This window comes from Rutilus rutilus (assembly GCF_951802725.1).
Source record: "Rutilus rutilus genome assembly, chromosome: 2".
Classification (NCBI taxonomy): Eukaryota; Metazoa; Chordata; class Actinopteri; order Cypriniformes; family Leuciscidae; genus Rutilus; species Rutilus rutilus.
In genome coordinates, this window is record NC_140210.1 from 58326501 (window position 1) to 58352675 (window position 26175).

A 26175-nucleotide genomic window follows, 5' to 3' on the forward strand; every position below is an offset into this window, starting at 1 on the left:
AGTTTCATGTATATCTGTATGAATGAACAGCTGAAGTCATTCAGGTATCCATAGCGACAATATAAAAGGTGAAGTTTTATCCTAATTTATGACAGCTTATTAGTAATCATTTAGAACCTAAAGCTAAAATACTGTAGGTGATCTTCACATATTTTGAGTTTTTTGACTGTACAATTCTAAAACAATGTGCTATCTTCAAGTGAAAGTCTTTCTTTTTCCCCAGAAAACAATTGGCTATAAATGTAATTACTGTGTGATGAGTTTGTGAATAAAATTTAAATAGACAAATAATTAATAGATTTTAATTTTAATTAAAAACGCGAATGAAATAATCTAACACTTCAATGCTGAAAAAGTCCTTTCTGTGGCACTAGTATGTAAAATAATGCCAAATGTTTTTGAAGCAAAAAGCCTGTTGAATTGCACTACTTGAAAAAATATGCATTGCATTACCCATGCTTGCATTTTAATGCATTATATGTTTAGGGCTTACATTTTTATGGGCTGAAACTCAACATGGTTGAATATTTAAGATGTGAATATTTCAGTTCAAACCATTTCAAACACATTTTCATTAATAGAAATTCAATAATCCATATTCACCTTTCATATTTCACTTCCAACATTTTCAAACTGTTTAAAAAACCTATAATATTCAACAGGAAATTTTTTGTCCATTTTATTTCACTTTACAAATTTGCTTCCACAAATTCAGTGGTTCAAATTCGACAGTAAATTCAGTGGTTCAAATGGAAAAGCAGTAGATTACTGAGCATAATCTCCATCTGCTGTAGTCGACCTCACCAGCAGGGGGTGCAAGCGCGTGTTGTTGACGAAGACCAGAGCAACAGTTAGAGCAAGCCATTCATTCATAAAAACTGATTTAAATGTAAGTGTATTTGTGATTATTATGACGGCTGTTTTTATGTTTAATTCAGTGTCTTCATGGTTCCTGTGTAGCCTACATGCATCTTTCTCTTTCGTGAACGAGATTATAATGTTATTCCCCCGATGCTGATGTACAGATCAAATGTTCCATTTGAGGTAAACATATATTTCTTTTGGTTGTTTAGTTGCCTTAACTTTATATCACGGCGATGTGCTGCAGTACTAGGGTTTCCCTCAATACTTAAGGATTGCTGGACATTTAAAACACTTAACGTAGCTTAATGGACTAATACAGTGATATAAAAGACCAAACTCACACTTTATTGAGAAGGCTGTACTATATGGCTACAGGCAAACTTCCCGTTCTCCACAAAAGTTGCTGTCATTTGCTGACGGAAGGCATGACATTACCGTGATAAGTAATAATAGTGCAAACGGTTGAAGAGTAACATGAATACAGCTTGGTAGATGTGTCTGCGACAACACACTCAGTTTTTAAGAGATAAATTAAAGAGTCCAATCAAGGTGCGATTTCATCCATCAAATAATTTAAACAACCAACAACTAAAAGCTTTGCAACTGAGTGCATAGAGTATGTTTGAGCTACGCATCTCACAGTTTGCATTTACTGCAGCTCCAGTGAATCTGCAGATGAGCGCAAAACATTTCTCTGTCTGTATGAATGCAACCATTTTGAGTGGCATTGCTAATAGGGTTGGTTACCCAAACAGGGCACCAATATGGAACCGGTAGGCCTACCCAAGTAACCAGTATGCAACCAGACCGAATCGAAACGTAGATTTTGGTGCCACTTAGGTTCACTTAGGTTCGGTTCACACTGCAGGGCTTAATGCTCAATTACGATTTTGTGAAAAAATGCGCTTTTTTTCCAAGGCCGTTCACATTTCCAATTAAATGCGACCTTTTGTGATCTCCTGTGTGAACGTGAAATGACCCAGAAGTGACCCGCATGCGCAAAAGAGTACTCAACGGTCAACAACATCACTTGTTGTTTGCGGAAGTAGCTAATCTTCAACTAACTGTGATTCACTCACACACACACACACACACACAACATACAACACACGAGCGCGCGCAGCGAACGTTACACAAGAGCCAGACAGCAGCCGCTGACCTATCTAATATCAGCACAAATAAGTTAACATAACGTTAGTCTACTCTTATTCACATTGGATATATAATGATGGTGGCCTTTGGCTTTTATTTATTTTTTTAATTAACGGGCTCGTCGAGGTCGACCCGTTCGGCAGATTTACCTCAGCTCGACGAATATGCAGTCCGTTTTCAAACCGACGACTACTTCAACGCAGACTTATGATGTTTATCGCGTATCAATGACGTGCGGGTCGGATACATGCGACCTGGCCGTTCAGACTGAAGTCGCATTTCAAAAGATCGGATACGTATCGGATTTTGGACCACATACCCAAGTGGCCTGGGTCGCAACTTCTAAATTCAAATCGCATTGGCTGGCGCTGAGCCAGAGACAGACGTGCTCAGCGCTGTCATATTATATCACAACTATTCAGTGTTTTCAACCATACAAGCTTTATTTTAGGTTTCAGACATTTAACTACTAGCAAAAACAACATTTATAGTTTGTAAAATACACACTGATGTCTATGGAAGCGGCAATAACAATCCTTTCGATTATAAATTGATGACATGTTTAGATACACATTGTGTAGCAACTATAAAATTGACTCTATTCTTCCCACACTTCACCAGCCACTTTAATGTATTTCAGGAGAAGTGGATGAATTGACATGTTGTAGCCTGACAGATACAATTCTCTGAACTGCGGTGCGTATTGTGCATTATAGATCAACTAACATGAATCATGATCATTATAAAGGTATTTTACATGACAAAACACATTCACTTTTTTTGTATTTAGGAATAAAAACATCAACCAAGGACTGACTGACATGTAACGCAACCAATCAAACTTCGTTATTTGTTCCGTGTCATGTTTAGTGTGAAAATGTAAAGTCGATGTCCATACAATAACAGACCGATGTACATCTAATAAATTATTCATTCAAGAACGTTGTGCAAGTTTACTGCAACAATATAGTTTACTGCAAACCTCACGTAGGCTACTTTTAAAAATCCAGCCTTCAGTTGATCCTGGTGAGCGCTCATTGTCACAGTTGTAAACATGACAGCGTTCTTCCACGAGGGGTTTCGCGTCACGGCATTTAAGGTGATCCGTTCTAAAATAATGCTTACCTTGTGCGGGACATTCAATAAGTCAGGAGAGGTGTCGTATTTGGCCAGAGAAGGCAAAAAATGTGAAAAGAATTGCTGAAATTTAAAGCTGGTTTGTAGCATACCAAGAATACAGACTATTGCTGTTTTTAGTGGGCTAATGTAGTGTTATTTCACGAGTTTACATGTTAATGAAATCTGATGTAATATTATAATGCATATTTGGCTTGCTGTCCGGGGGGAGGGCTCCGAGCTCGGAATTCGGCCCAACCCCTATAAATGTATAGATCATAGGTATCTATGATCAGACCCAGCCGAATGTGAGGTGATGGGGTGGTGGCGGGATGCTGAAAAATTAGTCATGAGACAGGAGGTAAGGGAAGGGAAGGCTTTATTTATAAAAAACCTAAACGATACCCAACCCTAATTGCCATACTAGCCATTGGCATCTGGTCTAGAGTTTTGTTTTGTGTGAAAAATGATACGGAATTATTAGGGATGAACAAAAACATTGTGACGCAACTACATATTGCACGCAAATTTATGTATTTTCTAAAAAAAAAATTATCAATGTGCCGATGTATCATTCCAGCCCTATCTACTATTAACAACAATTTAATTGTATTAAGTCAGAAGTAGAAGTTTATGTAAGTTTTCTGTGACTTTGTGAAAGTTTTTGTTTTCTCTCTATGCTTCACACAAGTTTCTACAGATGGTTGAGATCAGGAATCTCTAGACTCAACTACCACAGACTGGAGCATCTGGGTGATGAACGTGTCACAGCCTTGAAAATTGCTTACATATTTAAGAATATAGTTGTGCTGAACATGATCAGTTTTATTTTATTTATTTTAAAATGTTTATTAAGTTCATGATTGAAAAGTTTCTAGAATCATGTCTGTCAGGTTGTTCTTCGCCTCCACATTGTGCATTCAAATTGAGCAGCACATGTCCCTGTGTTGTGTAATCTTACACATAGATACTGAGGAATCATAAACCCTAAATCCAGCATAGAGGGGATCAGTGAATGTGGTGTTGAATGTGTGTAAGTGTGTGAGTGTGTGTGTGTCAGAAACACTGTAGAAGGACAGAGTGCCGATGGACCAGTCCACATACACTCCCACTCAGTTAGACGGGTGTGAAGGGTCAGATATCTCAGTTCTGTTATTATTGTGCCAGACAGTGAATCCATTAGCAGTGCAGAACAAACTCCAAGATTTGTCATTGTATCCAAACTTACAGTCACATCCGCCTTTCCTCCTGATTCCTTTATATGTCACTGATATTTCTGTCCCCAGTCCGTCCCATTCAGCCTCCCAGTAACAGCGTCCAGTCAGACTCTCTTGACACAGAACCTGACACCACGTATCAAATCTCTCTGGATGATCAGGATATGGCTGATGCTTTAATACCCGTGTCATCTTCCTGTTCTCATCAGAGAGAATGAGTTGAGTGTGTGCTGTGTTTGGATCCATTGTGAGATCACAGGCATCTGAACACAAAAAGAGAGAAACAATCAGAACACAACAACAACAATCCATGGCATGAAGATGTGTGTTTTTAAACCTACATCTTTGTGGTCCTGCTTTCATTCTGATCTCTCCTCCATGAGCTACACTATAACACACAAATATACACAGTTGAATGTAAACTTTCATGTTCATTGTCAGGACAGCTATCACATTCAGTATTGTTTACTAACCTCCCAGCCAAGGTTTCATGATAATAAATAATAATAATTCATTACATTTATATAGCGCTTTTCTTGGCACTCAAAGCGCTTTACATAGAAGGGGGGAATCTCCTCAACCACCACCATATGAGCCCCACCATGATGGGGGTGTATGTATGCACAATATGGGCTTGAGGTATGGGCTGGAGGATCTGGAGGTTTGTCCTTGGGTTCCATGTCAGCTCTATATGAATTAGCCCCAGTGTGAGCTAATTCAGATAGCCAACATGGAACCCATGGACAAACCCATGTAGGGTCCAAACCTATGTATTCCCAATCTACATGTGTTTATTGAATCAAAATTCAATTAAAAATTATACACTTTAGATTAGGGTCCAATTCTCACTATTAAAAAGTATTTATGACAACTTTTGCCTCAATAAACTCATAATTACAGCTTATTAATAGTTAGTAAGGTAGTTGTTAAGTTTAGGTATTGGATAGGAATTGGGTAGGATTAAGGGGAGACACGGCAGGCAAAAACATCGTTGTTTTTTTGTTTTTTTTTACTGGTCAATTTTGAGATTTTGGGCTATTTGTCTTCAATAACATGTCTTCTTTCAGACTTGTGGTGAAAAAAATTCCAAAAATACACATTTAGGTCTTTATTTTACTACACTTTGTCTATTTGCGTCTGTAGATTTCTCCTTAATTCAAAAAAAGTTGGCATTCTAAATCAACATGCTGCTCCGCGATCGCTGTCTGCACCCTGTCATCACATATACCGTTGGAAAGCTCTCTCTCTCCTGTACAATGTTGTAGGAAATGGTAATTTCCTTTTTTATCAGCAACCAATCGTGAAAGTACAATGGGGCATTTAACTCTAAAAGCGAAATCTCATTGGCTGATGTCAATTTCTGACAACGTGATTCATTCAGATGCATCATGTGACATGCTCTGACATTTCCAGAGTGTGTTTTCGACTGTTTTCTTACTGTGGTTGTGTTCAGTTGAAGGCCATAAATGCTGTGTTATATTTTGTGTGTTTTAAGTGGTTTGTATTGTTGATTGCTAATGATTTGATAAGATATTGTGTCTGTAAATAGTTGTTTCCACTAAAAAAATAATTTTTACAATACAAATCTTTAAAGGCCACTTTCTCAAAATGTTTTTTTTTTCTCATACTCTGAGCCAGAAATCTCAACTTCAGCAGCACTTACATACACCAAACTTTCCAGTTGTATTCCTATCTATATTCTTAAGGTTTTTACAGATGGGTTTGTTCATATATCATTCAGATTCTGATTTATACAACATTTTATACCTAAAAACGGGGCGAAAATTAATTTTTTTTATGGCTGTTGTCAGTTTTTTTCTGATTAATGGAGTGATAAAAAGAGATATCCAAAATATATCCAAAAACCTTTGACTCTAATATGTCAACAAAATGAAACAGGAATTTTGAATCTGGCTTTATCCAATGTTCAGATTTCTCTTCTGGAAATGTATGCAAAGTAGCACATATTTAATGAGATAATAACAAATTTGCATATTTAAACATAAATATTCTAAAAACAAGTAATACAAATTGGTATTTGTCTTAATGTCAGTAATCAACTGGGAAGTTTCATGCTGACATCTATTAGTTTTTTTTATTTTTTATTCACCTGCACCCTTAAAGATGAACTGAACTGAAAAGTTGAGTAAAGGTGATATAACAGATGTATTTTATTTATTCTCATTGGTACAATTATTAAAATATCAGAATTTGTTAAAAGGGATAAAAAGGTACGTTGAAAATGTTGTTGTTGTTACACGGGCGCCGCCATGTTGGATTTCAGCATTCCGCTACGTCACTGGCATGGTAAGCTACTCTGTTGCTAACCAACACAAGCAGAGCAGCCATAGCATGTACATAGTCTGAGGCTAGCTGACATGGCTGAGGAAACAGAAACCTACAGGTCTAGGGGGGGTTCATACTGTATTGCCCCTGGCTGTAGTAATGAATGGTATAGGGCTAAGGCAGCTGGGGTTACGATACATATTCACAGGCTACCTTTGACAAGGAAACCAGGCTTTATAGCGTTCAACAAAACTGAGACTGACACACTCGGCATTCATTGAAATTGTGTCACAAAACCAAGCTAGATACCAAACGATCCAACCTAGGTAAAGGGCTAGCAGCTAAACACGTTGGAAGCACTATTGTCAAACTCCACAAGCTAGCCACCACTCCGACCATATAAACTGTATAAATAAATCATGACTCCGACGATATCACAGATCGATAATAATGCGTTTACTAGCAGCTAACTAAACCGCAGCAGGTCTGTAAACAGCTCCAATATCCCGCTCTACTCACCCTGAAGCTAGCTGATGTTCATCGTGTCAGGAAACATTGTTGATGCAGGGAGTTCAACTCGCAGAACTAACGTTAGCTGCTAGGTCCATACTAGTAAGAGGTATCTGTGCAGTAACCCACCGTGCAGTATTTTGATTTTAACATTTTGCGTGCAGCTAACTTAACAAGCGATCCCATTGGATGAATTCGTCCAATCACATTTGCCATTTATCTGCCTCGACTTTCTAAAACGCACAGTACCTCAACCATGTTTTAGTATTTTTCTCTAAATGCACACGACATATATAAGCAGTCTCTATTTAATAAAATGCATAATGTGCTTGTATACAATAAATGAGAGTGCATGACAGGCATGAGAGTGCCCTCCAACCTCCCACCACATTTCCCTCTTATTACACCATGAACCACTATTGCTCCATTAATAATTGACTATTTACATTGCAAATACAATCTGGATCATACCTGCATTACTTTTATTTCGTGTAATTTACAATGTAACGGCGTTGCATGCTCGTAGTTTCTTTTGCACTTGATCAGTGAAGCGATACAGCGCGCGCCGCTGCATTTGCGCGTGCAATTGAAGAGTGTGCGCTACGAGAACAGGATAACGGCTGACAGGACAAGAAAGTCTGTTTTTCTGAGGTGAAAAACTTTATTTCAGCGTACACTTATGTCACTGCCTGGTAGTTCCTATTGTGCTGGGTTTTCTGAAGTAGTCATGATTCGCCTCTCATAACATAACATGCTCTAAACACACGCACGCAGAGTGGAAAAGGAGGAGCAGGGGCGCGGGGAGAAAGGATCACAAATTTGAACTATATCGATATATGCAATATGGTCTAATTCCATATCGCATTTCAAAAATAAATGTTCCAGGTTGACCTCTCTGCAACAGGTTGATTCCGGTGCACTGTCCATGCTCCGGCAGCGCCCGCACCCACACCAGTCACTTCCCCTAAACGATCCTGTACTGTAGGTGGAGCCTGAAACTGATCGTCCTCCTTGTGGTGGTAGTCAGGTACTACTGGCCTGTCCCTCACAGGCTCAAACGCGTAACCAAAATGACTCATTTTCGTGTGTATAGGACCTGCAGTTGCAGCTGCCTATATAACTTCGCAGGTCCTACCATTCCAGTGACGTCATCAGAATTGCCAGCGTTCTTATACTAACAAACACAATTTTTGTGTTGCTTTTAAAAAAAGCTATATTGATATTTAAAAAAAAAAAAAGTGTAATTTACTTTTAATTGTCATAAACAACATGTTATCAATGTTGATTTTTTCAGTTCAGTTCATCTTTAAGGGATGCAGAAAAAGGCATTAATATGTGTTCTATTAAACAGCCAATATCCTAGTAATATGCATGTTAATAAGCAACAAGTTAATAGTGAGAATTGGACCCTAAACTAAAATGTTACCAAAATTGTTAAAGGGGTCATATAATGCCATTTTTGTACAAGCTAATATGATTCTTTAGGGTCTAAATTAAAAGTTTGTAATATACTTTAATTAAAAATTCTCATTAGTATTGTAAGAAAACACTAATTTTACCTGGTCAAAAACAGCTCTGTTTTCAGCACGCCGTTTCAGTGCATGTGTCTTTAAATGATAATGAGCTTTGCTCACCCCGCCCCTCTGTTCTGTGGGTACACTGTATTAGACATTCTCTGACCGTATCTAACACAATAACCACGTGTTATTCGTTATAAACGTGGGATTATGAATTATATTGAGAACGTCGTACATAGAAAACATGCCGTAATGTACCCTGAGTGTAAACCTTAGACGCATTCATCGTGAAGCCTGCAGCAAGGTTTGCAAATTTCGCAAAGATTAATATAAATACTAATATAAAGGTTAATAAAACATTACACTCACATCTTCTGGAGGTTCAGCAGGAACATGTTGGTACCGATCCGTTTTTTCTCGTTTGTGAAGCTGTCTGGTGTGAAATGATTCGCGCAAACATGAAAGCACAGACGATTGTGGGGAATCCCCGTGAGGGAATCCCCGCGTCAATCCTTTGGGCATATTGCTTCAAAAACAAAACTCAGCCACTGCTTCTTCAACGGCTCGGATTTAGGAACATCCAAATGACTGCTGTGTTCCTTATTACATCTAAGAACAGAACACCACAATCGCTTAGACGCCATTCTACTCCAGCATATCAACAATGGCGGACTACTATGACGACGGCTGTCACAGCTTGCTCAGGGCGGGTCTTGTGTTGAAACACGGCTGTCAATCACAATAGCGGGAGGGGCGTACGATCTTATGACGTCACAATATCGAACGGCTTGATTTCAGAGATGGTCAAACATATAAGGAGATTAAAACAAAACCACTGGATGGATTTTTATCATGATAGGATGGTTGTGTACAGGCACTGCCAACAGACATTTCAGTGCAATCAACTTGTAAAAGTGCATGTACCATTATATGACCCCTTTAATCAGATCGTGAGATTCCAAACAATTTCCACCCTAGATATAATAACTTTATTTTGAATTATATAACCTTTAAGAATGTTCCCAGTTGTCCCCCAAATAATTTTTTGTCAGACTTATACACGGTGTGTTATAAGTGTAATGCCCACATACTTGAGTATCTGCAGTGAGCAATTTGGATCCTCCAGTTTGTCATTGAGTAGCTTGACTCCTGAATCTCCTGGGTGATTGTAGCTCAGATCCAGCTCTCTTAGGTGTAAGGGGTTTGAACTCAGAGCTGAAGACAAATAACCACAGCCTTCCTCTGTGACCATACAGCCAGATAACCTACAAACACACATGGTAAGATCACATACAAACACATGACAAGCTGACTTGTACATTATGTTATTACACACCTCAGTATCTGCAGCTGACAATTTGGACTTCTCTTGTTGTTGTTACTAAGGTCCAGCTCTCTCAGGACAGAGGAGTTTGAGGATTGTAAAGTTGATGACATAATCTCACAGGACTGATCAGTGAGATTACAAGACTGCAGTCGTTGTGGAGAGCAAAAAAATTGTGATCTGGAGCAAGATATGGAAAAAAATACTGAATGAACTGTAAAGATGACTTACAGCGCTCTTCTGGTGGTTTTGAATACTGGCATTAGTCTGATCACTGCTTCATCAGATCTTCTGTATTTATGCAGTTCAAACTTCTCTTGACTCTCTTCTGACATCAGCAGCACAAACACCAGAGCCGACCATTGAGAAGTGTAGAGATTCTGTGCTGAAAAATTTCCTGAGCTCAGACTCTTCTGGATTTCCTCCACAGAGTCATCTTTCAGTTCATTCAGACAGTGGAAGAGGTCAATGGTCCTTCTCTACTGATTTCTCCATCTCTATTGTCTTTTTGATATAATCAGCAGTGTCTTTGAAATTCTCTGTTTTTAGCTTCAGTCTTGGCAGCAGTTCCTTCAGGTCACTTTGATGGCATGACAGCGAGAGACCCAAGAGGAACCGGAGGAAAGGGTCCAGGTGTCCATTTTTGCATTTTAAAGCCTTGTTAACTGCAAACTTATGAAGGTCAACTAGTGATGTTTCCATGCCAGTATTTCTCTCCAAGATTGAAGAAATTGATTTCTTCCTGAACATTTGTGTTTAAAAAACACATAGAGAGCAGCGAGGAATCCTGGACACTGAGATGAATGAAACTGTAAATCTTTCTCTCCGACACAGCTTTTTCCATCTGAAAGATCTGAGTGCATAACTCAGAGTACACTGACACTTCACTGACATCTAGTCCACACTCCTCAAGATCTTCTTTGAAGAAAATTAATTTACCTTTCTCCAGCTGTTTAAAGGTTCCCAAGCTTCAGAAAAATCTTATCAAAACACTTGGCTTTGGGCTTAGGTTCAGAATGATCACAGTATTTTGTTTTCATCTGTTGCTTCTGAGAAAGTAAAAAACTTGTGTACATCTCTGTGAGAGTTGTTGGTGTTTTGTCATTGCTGTCTTGAGCCAGTAGAGGCTGAAGAACAGTGTGAGAGATCCAGCAGAAGACGGGGATGTGACACATGATGTACAGGCTCCTGGATTTCCTGATGTGATGAATGATGTTTCCAGCAACCTCAGGATTGCTGTTTTTGATGAAGTATTGCTCCTTTTGCTCATCACTGAATCCTCGCAACTCTGTCACCTGATCAATGTAGCCTCGGTGTATCAGACCGGCTGCTGCTGGTCTGGATGTGATCCAGATGAGAGCACATTCCAGGTGTGTCTTGATCAGGTTTGAAACTATTTTACTCACTGTTGTTTTTTCATGGACGTCTGTAAATCTGTCGTCCTCTTTAAAGCTCAAAGGGAAACAACATTCATCCAGCCCATCAAAGATGAACATGACCTTACAGTCATCTTCAGGAAAAGAGGGCTGTTCTTCAGAACCACTAAAGAAGCATTTGTTAAGCAGTCCCATGAGACTGTACTCTTTTTTAAAGAAATTCAGTCTACGGAATGGGAGTGGGAATATAAAGAGTATTTCCTGGTTTTCATTTCCTTCAGCCCAGTCAAGAATGAATTTATTAACAGAGATGGTTTTTCCCACCCCTGCGATGCCCATTGTCAGAACTTTTCTGTTTTGTCGACCCATATGGACTTTGAACATGTCATTGCACTGAATCGGTGTGTCCTTGGTAGAAAATCGGTTGCATTTCAATTCAATCTGTCTCACCTCGTGTTCATTGACTATTCCTCCAGTCTCATTCTCCACCACATATAGATCAGTATAAATATCATTCAGATACTGCTGATGACCTGTCTGAGAATTACCAACCAGTATCCGCTTGTAGTCCTCTTGTAATATGTTCTTCAGTCTGAGGCTGATCTTTCTGTAATCATGAGGATCAGCTTTACTGTCATCTGCAGTTGAGCCTTTGAGAAAGAGAACAAAATGGCAATGAGTATACCTTTTTGTAATACAATGTATACATAAACTCTAACCTGGAACAACAGCTTGCAAAGTCATGGAAATGGCTTGTGCAGAGTCAAATGCTTGGTTTAAATTTAAATTTGTTTTGAAAAATCACTTTTTCTAATTCCTCCTAGAGCATTCACCAAAATATGCCTTAAGACATGAAATGTGCCTTTACAAATGTCATTGTAATCATTCCCTGACAAAGCAAATTTGGTGACAGGTCCGACTACTGGACAAAATTATAAGCAACTGTATAACAGTATAATCGTGATGCAAAATTATAAGCAACTGTATAACAGTATAATCATGATGATTGAAACCTGGCTTAAACCAAATTATTATTTCGGTCTTAATGAGTCTACTCCTCCTGGATACTGTTATAAGCACGAGCCCCGTCTGATTGGTCGTGGCGGTGGTGTTGCAACAATCTACAGAGATATTCTTAATGTTACCCAGAAAACAGGTCACAGGTTTAATTTGTTTGAAGTACTTGTGCTAAATGTTACTCTCTTAGATGTAAGAAAGAAATCCCTATTATATCTAGCCTTGGCTACTGTATATAGACCGGCAGGGCCTTACGCTGATTTCCTAAAAGAGTTTGCAGACTTTCTCTCAGATCTATTGGTCAATGTCGATAAAGCATTAATTGTTGGAGATTTTAACATACACGTAGATAACACAAATTATGCGTTAGGGGCTGCGTTTACAGATTTATTAAACTCCTTTGGGGTCAAGCAAAACATCACTGGTCCCACTCATCGTCTTAATCATACGCTAGATTTAATTATATCACATGGAACCAATCCAACCGATATAGATATTATACCGCAAAGTGATGAAGTCACTGACCATTACATGGTCACTTGCATACTACGTACTGCTGAAATTTGTCATGTTGCGCCACGTTATCGACCAGGCAGAACAATCCTTCCAACAACTATAGATAGATTCTCAAATAGCTTACCTGATCTATCTCAGCTGCTCAGTGAACCCAAACAAACAGATGAACTAGAGGAAATGACTAGCACTATGAGCACCATTTTCTCTAGTACATTAGACATCGTTGCACCAATTAGATTAAAAAAGGTTAGAGAGAAAACTAAAGCACCATGGTACAACAGTGCTACGCATGTTATCAAGAGAGAAACTCGTAATTTAGAGCGTAAATGGAAACAAACTAATTTAGAGGTCTTTAGAATCGCGTGGAAAGACAGTATGTCACGTTATAAAAAGGCCCTAAAAGCAGCCAGGGCTGAGCATCTCCGCAAACTAATAGAAAATAACCAAAATAATCCAAGGTTTTTATTTAACACCGTGGCTAGACTAACAAATAAACAGACGTTACCTGAGCAAAATATTCCGTTACAGTTTAGTAGTAATGATTTCATGAAGTTCTTCACTGAGAAAATAGAAAGCATCAGAAACACAATTGTAAATGTACAATCTTTAATGGTGTCTTATGATTCAGCCTCAATTATCCCTCAAGAACAACTACACCGCTTTACTACTATAGGACAGGAAGAGCTAAATAAACTTATCACTTCATCTAAAACAACAACATGTTTATTAGATCCAATACCCACTAAACTACTGAAAGAAGTGTTACCTGTAGTGGCAGAGCCTCTTCTCAATATTATTAACTCGTCTTTATCTTTAGGTCATGTTCCAAGAATATTCAATTTGGCAGTTATAAAACCTCTTATTAAGAAACCACAATTAGATCATAATAATCTAGCAAATTACAGACCGATTTCAAATCTTCCATTTATGTCTAAAATACTAGAAAAAGTTGTGTCCGCTCAACTGGGCTCTTTCTTGCACGAAAATGATATCTATGAAAAATTTCAGTCAGGATTCAGGCCGCACCATAGCACAGAAACTGCGCTCGTTAAAATTACAAATGATTTACTTCTAGCTTCTGACCAAGGCTGTATCTCAATACTAGTTTTACTCGATCTTAGTGCTGCGTTCGACACTGTAGATCACAAAATACTCTTAGATAGACTACAAAACTACACTGGTGTTCAGGGACAGGCATTAAACTGGTTCAGATCGTACTTATCAGACCGTTACCATTTTGTCTGTTTAAATGGGGAATAATCGAAGATAACTTCAGTAAACTATGGAGTGCCGCAAGGATCTGTGTTAGGCCCTCTGCTATTCTCAATATATATGCTGCCACTTGGTAATATTATAAGAAAACATGGAATTAATTTCCACTGTTATGCGGATGACACTCAATTATATATTTCATCACGACCAGATGAAAACAATAAATTATCTAAATTGACAGAGTGTGTTAAAGATATAAAATACTGGATGACGTGTAATTTTCTGCTATTAAATTCAGATAAAACGGAGGTATTACTTATTAGTCCAAAAAACTGCCCACAAAACCTCTTACAATACAACTTTAATTTAGAAGGGTGTCCTGTTACTTTATCCACTACAGTAAAAGACCTGGGTGTTATATTAGACTATATATATATATATATATATATATATATATATTATATTCGCGTCTACCGCGCCGCAGGAATTTTTTACGCGCGTAACGCGTCTTTGCATTGACTTAACATTGAAATCACTCGCGCCTGACGCGCTATTCGCGTCCGGTGTGAACGCACCATAATATGATGATTTGATGCTCAAGAAACATTCATTATTATTATCAATGTTGAAAACAATTGTGTAATTTTTTTTTTTCAAAAGTCTTTGATGAATAGAAAGTTCAAAAGAACAGCATTTATTTAAAATAGAATATTTTCTAACATTATAAATGTCTTTACTGTAACTTTTGATCAGTTTAACTCATCCTTGATGAACAAAAGTATTGATTTATTTTATTTCTTTCCCCCAAAAATAAAATTTTAATTCTTACTGACCCCAAACTTTTGAACGGTAGTGTTTAATGTTACAAAAGCTTTCCATTTCAGATAAATGCTGTTCTTTTAAACTTTCTATTCATCATAGCATCATGAAATAAAAATGTAAATAACTGTTTTCAACACTGATAATAATCATAAATGTTTCTTGAGCATCAAATCATCATGTTAGAATGATTTCTGAAGGATCATGTGACACTGAAGACTGGAGTAATGATGCTGAAAATTCAGCTTTGATCACAGGAATAAATTACACTTTACAGTATATTCACATAGAAAACAGCTGTTTTAAATTGGAATAATATTTCACAATATTACTGTTTGTATTTTTAATCAAATAAATGCAGCCTTGGTGAGCAGAAGATACTTCTTTTAAAAACATTAAAAATCTTACTGACCCCAAACTTTTGAACGGTAGTGTATTTCCTCACATAAATCTTGTTTATGGTTTCAGAAGACTTGCAGTACAGAGCAGGAAGCGTTTATGATCTACATTTATGGTAGTTTTCTCCTTTTTGGAGCAGTAGTGAAACTAACAGCATTGTGGTTATGGGTTCCTGGATTTCACAATATCTTTTAAACAATACTGTTAAAGACTGAGATGAATACTTAATATTTCATATTTGTATTTTAATTTATTAGACACGAAACACCCTTTCTCACCAGATAGTTCTCACAACAGTTTTGAAAATGCAAGAAAAGTGGGTGTGGTCGGGTGCAGATCGGGTGGGTGTGGTCGGGTGCCCCTGAAAATAATGGGGGGGGGGGGGGGGGTCACTGTTTAAAGTTAAAGAATAAATAACACACTTGTTAGCCGGGTCATTTCTTGAGAGTTTATTAAAGATTTTCCAAGTCATTCTGACTTATATGATTTATTCTTTTTCACAGTTAAGGGAGAAAGTATAAATATTAAAACTTTCCATGTACGGTTAACAATATCAGACATTTGCACCTGGAAACACTGATGTTTCTAAGACACATGTTTGATCTTCATGCTGATGGATTTCATACTGGCAGTGTAATTGTTCTTCCAGTGGTACCAAATAACACCAATGGAGTAATGAGTATCATCATTTTCCCACAGATACACACCGTTGGGGTTTGTATAAGAACAGCCTGCATACCAAAATGCCCCGAGACGCAGTTTGGCACAGTTCTTTTCATAGACATCTTGATCTTTGTCAAAGGTTGAGAACTTCTGATTATTATTGGAGGTCAAAGAGTCGCCTGCAGAGAGGAAGAGCATCATTAACTGGATTAACAATATATAAAAGAGTTCAGTTTCTACTTAGTCAGATAGGTTTCACTATAAACAAGGGTTTTTGTATGCTATCAGAACAACATGTCCGACATCTCACACTACCTGCTAAAAGTGGAATTATTCTACACTGTAAATAATATAGGTGTAAAAAGAAAAGAAATGCATGGCAGCACAGTGTGCCAAATGTGTATCATTAATGGAAATTATTTAGATAAAATAATTTAGACTGCAGCAGGAAAAAAGCAAGCTGACCATAAACTACAATAACACTCTTAAATAACAAATTAACAGTGAAATACTGGCAGCAGAGGTGACTCCAGTTTAATGTTAATTTTACAGTTCTACAGAACTTCAACTGGCTTTCAGCCACAGCTTTAGATGAAATACACTGAGGATAAAACAAGACATTAAATCTCTGAAGATCTCATCAGAGGAGGATTAATCAACTCCACAAACAGCATTACCAGCTTCACTTATTACTAATCAGACTGACTTTATTTCTGTCATACATCTACAGAAGCTGTTATTGAGAATTAACAGAGGTTTAGATGTTGATGATTTATTGCTTCATTTAACGTTACCATTATGGTGATCAGTGTTAGCTTTAGATTTAACTCTTGACCCTTGACTTTTGAACATTAATCAATGAGGATGAATGAAAGTGTCCTACCAGCTCCTCCATCAGTGAATCCTGAAACTTGTAGTTTATATCCAGCACATTCACAACCCACAGAGAAGGACGAGTACAGAGCAAAACCCTTCCTTCCTTCAAAGTCCTCCAGATCCACTCTCAGCATGTACTTTCTGTTACGTGTCAGCTGGTACATGTTCTCCAGCCCTGTTCACACACACACACACACACACACACACACACACACACACACACACACACACGAAGAACATGTTCAACCAAACACATGATCATCCACACAAATGGACACACACTGTGAGATCTTACCCAGCCAGTATTCGCTCTCCACATTCCCAAATCCTCTCTTGTACTGATTCCACGGCCGATAGAAATTCACACTGCCGTCCATTCTCCTCTGAAACACCTGTGATGGGTTTATATAGAATATATGATTCATAATGTATGTTCTGATGTGTGTTTGATCATCTAAAGTCACATTCGTACCGTCCATCCTCCGTTGTCTTCATCTTTCCCATCTGAGACCATGTGACAGTAAACCCAGACAGGAACGTCTCCTGCTGGATAGATGGTGTAAATCCCACTGACTGTTTCTCCTGAGTTGTAGACGTCAGAACAGTCGAATGACATGAATTTACAGTCACTGCCCAGTACAACAGGGAGAAGAACCGCCAAAAACAGCATCATCTACAAGAGAGAGAGGGAAAGAGTTAAGCGAACATATTTGTAGATTTAAAAATCATGCTTTCCCCATTATGGTTGAATCACGGAAGCTACACCAGTTACTTTTGCCAAGAGATCTATATTTATTATGTATCATGTGTCAGACAGAGAGAAACAGGCATAGCAGAATAAGGCATGAGAGGAGGTCTTCATTACAGATTTCTCTGTTCCCCATTTCTCTATCCTCTCACCCCATCATGCTAGCTGTAAATTGTTTCTCTGGGTTTCTCCTCGCTCACCCCATCATCTTTATGTTTCTCCTCCCTCACCCCATCATCTCTATGTTTCTCCTTCCTCTCACCCCATCATCTCTAAGTTTCTCCTCCCTCACCCCATCATCTCTATGTTTCTCCTTCCTCTCACCCCATCATCTCTATGTTTCTCCTCCCTCACCCCATCATCTCTATGTTTCTCCTTCCTCTCACCCCATCATCTCTATGTTTCTCCTTCCTCTCACCCCATCATCTCTATGTTTCTCTGAGGTTGTACAGTAAGATTGAGCTTATATACATCACAGAGAGACTTACACTTCCTGGTAAGGTAGAAAAACATGTTGCTTATGTTTAAAAATGGAATGTATACCTCATGCTTTCACATGGTACAATCCACTATCCCTCTGTGTATACATTAGTGGTACATTTGCATCAGTTGAAACGTTCCTTTCCTTGTAAAGATCATACCAACTGTACACATCTGAATTATCATCATCAGTGAACATATCTGCTCAGTGAACGTTGCATACCTCTAAGCAAAATATATAACTCATCCCAGATCTCTGCTCAGCACACATGTACAACACACTCTGACTTGACAAACACATTATGAAATTATTGATGAAATCAAAGTGAAATTCTTAAATATAAATCAGGACTTTAGATTAATTGATAGAATAAAAGAAGCAGATGAACTTACTTCCATCTTCTGAATCTCTACTCAGTAGTTCACAGATATAGATTTGTTTAATCTAGAAAGGAATATACATTTATTATGTTTTTTTCCCCCCAAAAGTTGTGTAAATGTCTGAATGTTCTATGAGGTAAATGAAGAAAACAGTGACTCACCGTTTGTGTTGTTCAGTCTGACACAAACACTCTTTATATATCTGTCAGATTCTCAGACTCCTCCTCTGTGTCTTTATGTAAATGTCCACTATGAAGCTCTAGATCAAGGTTCTAGAACACGTCACCCGTGGCCTGATTGGAGGTAGCTCGCTAAGAAGTACTGTTCATCTAATCAGAGTGAGCTAATATGTTTTCCACCCCTCCAATGCAAATCAAGTTTGACATATCGGCTGTGTGGTTATTATTTTTTATTTATTTATGAACATGCAAATGTAATTACAATATAACAGAAAACAAAACAAATCGGGACGTTAAAGTTTCAATCAAGATGGATTAAGCAAAGTTTGCAGGAGTCTCACAGAGGCACAGCATGTAGGTTTCGTTCTGTGTGAAAACATGACGGAAGGCAGATTGCTAAGAGAATTTTTTTTTAAAGAATGTATGAATTAATTAATTATTTGAATGTGTCTTGTGTTACAGTGTGTTTGGCAGATAGAATACAATTATTTAGCTTAAATCAAGCTTTTTTTGTGTGTCTATACCAAATGTGTCTATACCATGTGCAGACTCAAGGCTGAGGTGCATCTACTATTAGGGCTGTAACCAAGGCCGCATTAATGCATGGGCTTACCTGTGTCACATTCACCGTCTGTCATCGTCTTGTCATCACTACATTTCCCAGTATCCTCTTTGTTTCCACACCTGAACTCACTCCCTCAATTACCCACCTGTTCATCGTCATCATCATTTGCATCACCTGTCTTGTGTTCATCTGTCTGTGTATTTAAGTTCTCCCTTTTCACTCTTCAGTGGTCGGTCAATGTTTGTGTTAGCACTCTTTTGTCTGTGCACGCACACTGTTTCGTATATTCTTCAGTTTAAATAAATATTGAGTATTTTGGATCTTTGCCTGGAACTTCATCTTCTTCAACCTTGAGACGTTACAGATTGACCGACCCAACAAAGATGAGTAGGCTTGATTTGATGTTCTTTCATGCCCTGCGATCCCCAGCACCTCTACTGGCTCAGCAATTCGACGGAGCCCCGTTCCTCCTCCGATTGTGTCCGGCTGAGCCGGCATTTCGGTTTGGGTGCGGAGCTCGGCCAGAGGTGGAGGATTTCTCTGGTCTCCCTCCTCCCATCGATCCATCAGAGCCCTCATCGCTGGATCTGCCCAGCACCAAGCCCTCATCGCTGGATCTGCCCAGCACCAAGCCCTCATCGCTGGTCACGCCCAGCTCAAAGCCCTCTTCATCGCTGGTCCTGTCCAGCTCAACGCCCTCTTCACCGCTGGTCCCGTCCAGCACAGAGCCTTCACCGCTCGTCCCGTCCAGCACAAATCCCTCATCGCTGGTCCCGTCCAGCTCAAAGCCCTCTTCATCGCTGGTTCCGTCCAGCTCAGAGCCCTCTTCGCCGCTGGTTCCGTCCAGCTCAGAGCCCTCTTCCCCGCAGGTCCCGTCCAGCACAGAGCCTTCACCGCTGGTCCCATCCAGCACGGAGCCTTCACCGCTGGTCCCGTCCAGCACGGAGCCTTCACCGCTGGTCCCGTCCAGCTCAAAACCCTCTTCGCCGCTGGTCCTGTCCAGCTCAAAGGCCTCATCGCTGATCCCACCCAGCCTCCCTCTCCCACCTCCGCTGTTGGTGTCTTCATGCTCTACGGTTTTGCCTCTACTGAGCCCTGTCGACCCTGCTGCCCATCCACAGCTACCCGCCAGTGTTGCTGTGGAGCCGCCTCCGGGACTCCAGGCCTCAGCATCGCCCTGGTCAGTGGATCCCCTGTCCTCGCCTCAGTCCCCTGAACCTCTGACTCCACCTTGGTCCTCCGACCCTGCAGCTTCTCTTCGGCTCATTGTGCCCTCACCTCCGCCGGGTCTTGTCAGCCCTATAGCTCCACCAGGCTCACTCCTCCTTCCTTCCTCGCATTGGTCAGCCGTCACTCTGGTTCCACCTCGGGACTCCGTGCTGCCGGCTGCGCCTCTGCCCTGCATCCCTTCTGCTCCACCGGGCTCCGTCTTCCCTCCTGCTCCTCAGTCGTCCTCCCTCGAACTGGTTACACCACGGGCTTCCAGAGCCCCTTCTCCGCCTCGGTCCCGTGAGCCTGCAGATCCGCCTTGGCCCTCCAGACCTGTGGTGTCGCCTCGGCTCTGGGTCCCTCTGGCTCAGTTGGGGATCCCTGGAACTCCTCCTCAGCCTGCTTCGCCGTGGCCACCTCCTCAGCCTGCTTCGCCTTGGTCTTCTCCTCAGCCTTCACCGCCATGGCCGCCCGAGGGGTCTTCTCCGCCATGGCCACCCGAGTGGTCTCCTGTTCCGCCGTGGCCACCCGAAGGGTCTTCTCCGCCGTGGCCACCCGAAGGGTCTTCACCGCCGTGGCCACCCGAAGGGTCTTCACCGCCGTGGCCACCCGAAGGGTCTTCTCCGCCATGGCCACCTGTTCAGCCTGCACCGCCGTGGTCCCCTGCTCAGCCTGCTCCGCCACGGTCCACGATACCATCCTGGAGTCTCCTGTCTGTCCTGTTCCTGTTCTCCCTCCGGTCATTGACTCCAGGATGCCCGCCCTCCCTCCCAGGTTCTGCCATCTACGGCGCGGGTCGCGCCTAGCGGGAGGGGGGAGTAATGTCACATTCACCGTCTGTCATCACTACATTTCCCAGTATCCTCTTTGTTTCCACACCTGAACTCACTCCCTCAATTACCCACCTGTTCATCGTCATCATCATTTGCATCACCTGTCTTGTGTTCATCTGTCTGTGTATTTTAGTTCTCCCTTTTCACTCTTCAGTTGTCGGTCAATGTTTGTGTTAGCACTCTGTCTGTGCACGCACACTGTTTCGAGTATTCTTCAGTTGAAATAAATATTGAGTATTTTGGATCTTTGCCTGGAACTCCATCTTCTTCAACCTTGAGACGTTACAACCTGGGCTGAAGCCCAGGGGCCTCCCAAGTTCAGGGGCCTCCCATGTTCAGGGTCATGATGAGCTGAAAAGGTCATATTGTTTTGTAACTTGTCAGATTTTGTCGCTGTATGTCGCTAGTCTCTATACTGTGAAGTCGCTTGTGGGCTTTGGTAGTGCTGTCGCACTAATGTTGGTAGACCGCTCGTCTGGCCACATCTATACAAAACACCATCACAAGTGATACAACTATATTATTTTTATTTGACTAGGAATTAGGCTCAAAAGAAACAGTATGCTGTTGGGAGAGTGTTTTTATATCTCCACACAGCAGTGTTCAGGAGATTAAATAATTTACTAGATTAACGATCGATCACTCTACAAATTAAACTCACTCATACTGTCATAAATTACTAAAACGTCATCCGAATTTGACAAATAATACATTTTCTTGTCCCTTATAGGACTGTCGACAGTTTCTTTTCCATGCATCATTTTATTATATCCATGTTTGTGGTTAGTTACAGTCAAATCATATAAAACAGTGAAATCGGCCTTGAACTCTTCTGTCTTGCACTGCACTCGAGACGGTGACGGGAGCTGAGCTCCACTGAAAGGCTTCTTTCCTATTGGTTGTCGCTCGCGAAAATCGCTTCTCAGTTGCATAAAGTTGAAATTTAGTTGCTGTATGTGATTAAATAAAGTGTCTTGTGTTTATGCTAAAGTGGGATCAGTGATATTTTAATAACAATATTATGGTGTTTTCTGGCTCAAAGAGGGAAAACTCACTGTTGTAGGTCTCGAAAGAAATTAATGCATTTTGTGATGTAGATTACCTAGATATTACACTTTTTTTTTTAAATGAGACTCTATAAATCGAGGGGATGGGGGGTCTACAAAACCTCTCAGCCCCGGGGCCTAACATTAGGTTAAGGCGGCTCTGGCTGTAACTAACAATTATTTTTGAGGATTGATTAATCTCACAACTTTTTATTAAAACATTTTCTCATAAAATACTTTACAAATGATAAAGTTTAACAAAATAGTGGCAAGAATTAAAAGACATCTATCAGTAATACAAATGTCCATGATGGCTGCATTCACAGTCACTGTTTGGGATCGACATAATTTGCTTATAGGAGTGAGTCTTGAAATGTGTTGTTCATTTGGCAGAATAAAGTGTCTTAAAGTTTCATATATATCTGTATGAATGAACAGCTGAAGTCACAAATAGGTGATCTTCACATATTTTGTGTTTTTTGACTGTACAATTCTAAAACAATGTGCTATCTTCAAGTGAAAGTCTTTCTTTTTCCCCAAGAAAACAATTGGCTATAAATGTAATTACTACTGTGTGGTGAGTTTGAGAATAGAATTTAAATAGACACAACATGAACGAAATAATCTAACACTTCAATGCTGAAAAAGTCCTTTTTGTGACACTAGTATGGAAGTAAAATAATGGCAAATGTTTTTGAAACAAAAAAGCCTGTTGAATTGCACTACTTGAAAAAAAAAAATGCATTGCATTAACCATGCTTGCATTTTAATGCATTATATGTTTAGGGCTTGCATTTTTATGGGCTGAAACTCAACATGGTTGAATATTTAAGCTGTGAATATTTCAGTTCAAAACATTTCAAACACATTTTCATTAATAGAAATCCAATAATCCATATTCACCTTTCATATTTCACTTCCAAAATTTTCAAACTGTTTAAAAAACCTATAATATTCAACAGGCAATTTTCGGTCCATTTTATTTCGCTTTGCAAATTTGCTTCCACAAATTCAGTGGTTCAAATTCGACAGTAAATTCAGTGGTTCAAATTCGACAGTAAATTCAGTGGTTCAAATGGAACAGCAGTAGATTACCGAGCATAATGCTGTATCTGCTGTAGTCGACCTCACCAGCAGGTGGTGCAAGCGCGTGTTGTAGACGAAATTGTGGACTGACCATCTAAGTCTTACCGGGAGGAGCGTAGATGTTGATGAGGTCTTCTCAGCGGAGATCCCACCCGACAGTAGCCTCATACTTACTGCCGAGCTTGGCCTTTTACCGGACAGTTATAGGCGTAATGTCCCGCCGCGCCGCAATACAGGCATAGTCCCTGGGATCTCCGCCTTTCCTTCTCCTCCCGGGAAAGCCGAGCTCGACCGACCTGCATGGGCTCGTGATCGGCGACGGGGCTGACCGCGTCCCCACCGCTGGACCGCTGATTTTCAGTACCTCTTAATCCACGGCTGGGCAAGCTCCGTCGCTCGACTCTTGATAATCGTGCATCTACTCGAAGAGCAAGATCTACCAGTCCGTTGAACGAAGTGGGAAGGTCCAGGGCGTAGATCTCTCTTTGAACACGGTCAGCCAGCCCATGCAGGAACATGTCCCACTGCGCCTCCTCGTTCCACTGACACTCTGCCGCCAGGGTCCTGAAGTCGATAGAGTACTCCGACACCGACCTCTCTCCTTGTTTGAGTTCCGCGAGCATCCGAGCCGCCTCTGTCCCGGCGACTGCTCTATCAAAAACTCTTTTCATCTCGGCGGCGAGTGTCAGGAACGAGGCGCAGCAAGGGTCTTGATTCTCCCACACCGCCGTTCCCCAAAGTGCTGCCTTCCCAGTCAATAAGGTGAGCACGAAGGCCATATTATATCACAACTATTCAGTGTTTTCAACCATACAAGCTTTATTTTAGGTTTCAGACATTTAACTACTAGCAAAACAACATTTATAGTTAGTAAAATACAAACCGATGTCTGTGGAAGTGGCAATAACAATCCTTTCGATTATAAATTGATGACATGTTTAGATACACATTGTGTAGCAACTATAAAATTTATTCTATTCTTCCCACACTTCACCAGCCACTTTAATGTATTTCAGGAGAAGTGGATGAATTGACGTGTTGTAGCCTGACAGATACAATTCTCTGAACTGCGGTGCGTACTAGCGCCCATAGTGCGTTATAGATCAACTAACATGAATCATGATCATTATAAAGGTTTATCTTACATGTATTTAAGAATAAAAACATCAACCAAGGACTGACTGACATGTAACGCAACCAATCAAAGTTCGTTATTTGTTCCGCTTCATGTTTAGTGTGAAAATGTAAAGTCGATATCCATACAATAACAGACCGGCGTACATCTAATAAATTACTCATTCAAGAACGTTGTGCAAGTTTACTGCAACAATAGAGGTTTACTGCAAACCTCACGTAGGCTACTTTTGAAAATCCAGCCTTCAGTTGATCCTGATGAGCGCTCATTGTCACAGTTGTAAACATGACAGCGTTCTTCCACGAGGGGTTTCGCGTCACGGCATTTAAGGTGATCCGTTCTAAAATAATGCTTACCTTGTGCGGGACATTCAATAAGTCAGGAGAGGTGTCGTATTTGGCCAGAGAAGGCAAAAAATGTGAAAAGAATTGCTGAAATTTAAAGCTGGTTTGTAGCATACCAAGAATACAGACTATGCTGTTTTTAGTGGGCTAATGTAGTGTTATTTCACGAGTTCACATGTTAATGAAATCTGATGTAATATTATAATGCGTATTTGGCTTGCTGTCCGGGGGGAGGGCTCCGAGCTCGGAATTCGGCCCGACCCCAGAGAACTCCCCCCTATAAATGTATAGATCATAGGTATCTATGATCAGACCCAGCCGAATGTGAGGTGATGGGGTGGTGGCGGGATGCTGAGAAATTAGTCATGAGACAGGAGGTAAGGGAAGGGAAGGCTTTATTTATACTGGCTTCTTCTTGTGCTGATTGGATGATTACCTGAACATGCTCCTCCCGAACTTTGTTACATAAAACTTCATTTAGTGTTAAATTATTTTATTTGGGTTAGGTGGCTTAAGTTTTATTGTGAATTTGTTATGTAAACTGTTTGTGTTTTTTATTTAGACTACTTATATTTATATATTTACTCTAACATTTTAATACATAAAATTTTAAGAATTTTTTATTTAATATTTTTCAATAAAAAAAACGTTTTTTAATGTCATTCACCATCGTTTTGAGGCTCTCTTTTTTAAAGTATCGGTTCAGGCACCATTCAGGCACCGGTACCGTTTTAAAAGTATCGATTTGGCACAGGTTTCGAAAAAAAAACCTAAACGATACCCAACCCTAATTGCCATACTAGCCATTGGCATCTGGTCTAGAGTTTTGTTTTGTGTGAAAAATGATACGGAATTATTAGGGATGAACAAAAACATTGTGACGCAACTACATATTGCACGCAAATTTATGTATTTTCAAAAAAAAAATTATCAATGTGTCGATGTATCATTCCAGCCCTATCTACTATTAACAACAATTTAATTGTATTAAGTCAGAAGTAGAAGTTTATGTAAGTTTTCTGTGACTTTGTGAAAGTTTTTGTTTTCTCTCTATGCTTCACACAAGTTTCTACAGATGGTTGAGATCAGGAATCTCTAGACTCAACTACCACAGACTGGAGCATCTGGGTGATGAACGTGTCACAGCCTTGAAAATTTCTTACATATTTAAGAATATAGTTGTGCTGAACGTGATCAGTTTTATTTTATTTATTTTTAAATGTTTATTAAGTTCATGATTGAAAAGTTTCTAGAATCATGTCTGTCAGGTTGTTCTTCGCCTCCACATTGTGCATTCAAATTGAG

At 39.9% G+C, this 26175-nt stretch overlaps 1 protein-coding gene and 1 pseudogene across 2 annotated transcripts; both read right to left on the reverse strand.

Annotated features, from left to right (window-relative positions):
• Positions 1-10668: 10668 nt before the first annotated feature.
• LOC311279882 (protein NLRC3-like) lies at positions 10669-12106 on the reverse strand (annotated as a pseudogene). Its single transcript has 2 exons — positions 12082-12106; positions 10669-12012 (listed from the first exon to the last, which is right to left on the reverse strand). The product of its transcript is annotated as a protein NLRC3-like (transcript).
• A 3646-nt stretch (positions 12107-15752) lies between these two features.
• On the reverse strand, positions 15753-18561 carry LOC311286437 (microfibril-associated glycoprotein 4-like). The gene is made up of 5 exons (XM_084402658.1): positions 18486-18561; positions 17337-17537; positions 17160-17256; positions 16872-17039; positions 15753-16167 (listed from the first exon to the last, which is right to left on the reverse strand). Exons 1-5 carry the CDS (start codon positions 18489-18491, stop codon positions 15911-15913), a joined length of 729 nt encoding a protein of 242 aa, XP_084258784.1. The 5' UTR covers positions 18492-18561; the 3' UTR covers positions 15753-15910.
• Between the last annotated feature and the right edge of the window lie 7614 nt (positions 18562-26175).

What these genes read in the sequence shown, in the direction of transcription:
- LOC311286437 (XM_084402658.1), bottom strand. An exon ending in AAGACAACGGAGGATGGACG is followed by an intron (nt 17,257 to 17,336) that starts GTACGAATGTGA and finishes AACCCATCACAG; the next exon opens with GTGTTTCAGAGGAGAATGGA. An exon ending in GGAGAGCGAATACTGGCTGG is followed by an intron (nt 17,040 to 17,159) that starts GTAAGATCTCAC and finishes GTGTGTGAACAG; the next exon opens with GGCTGGAGAACATGTACCAG.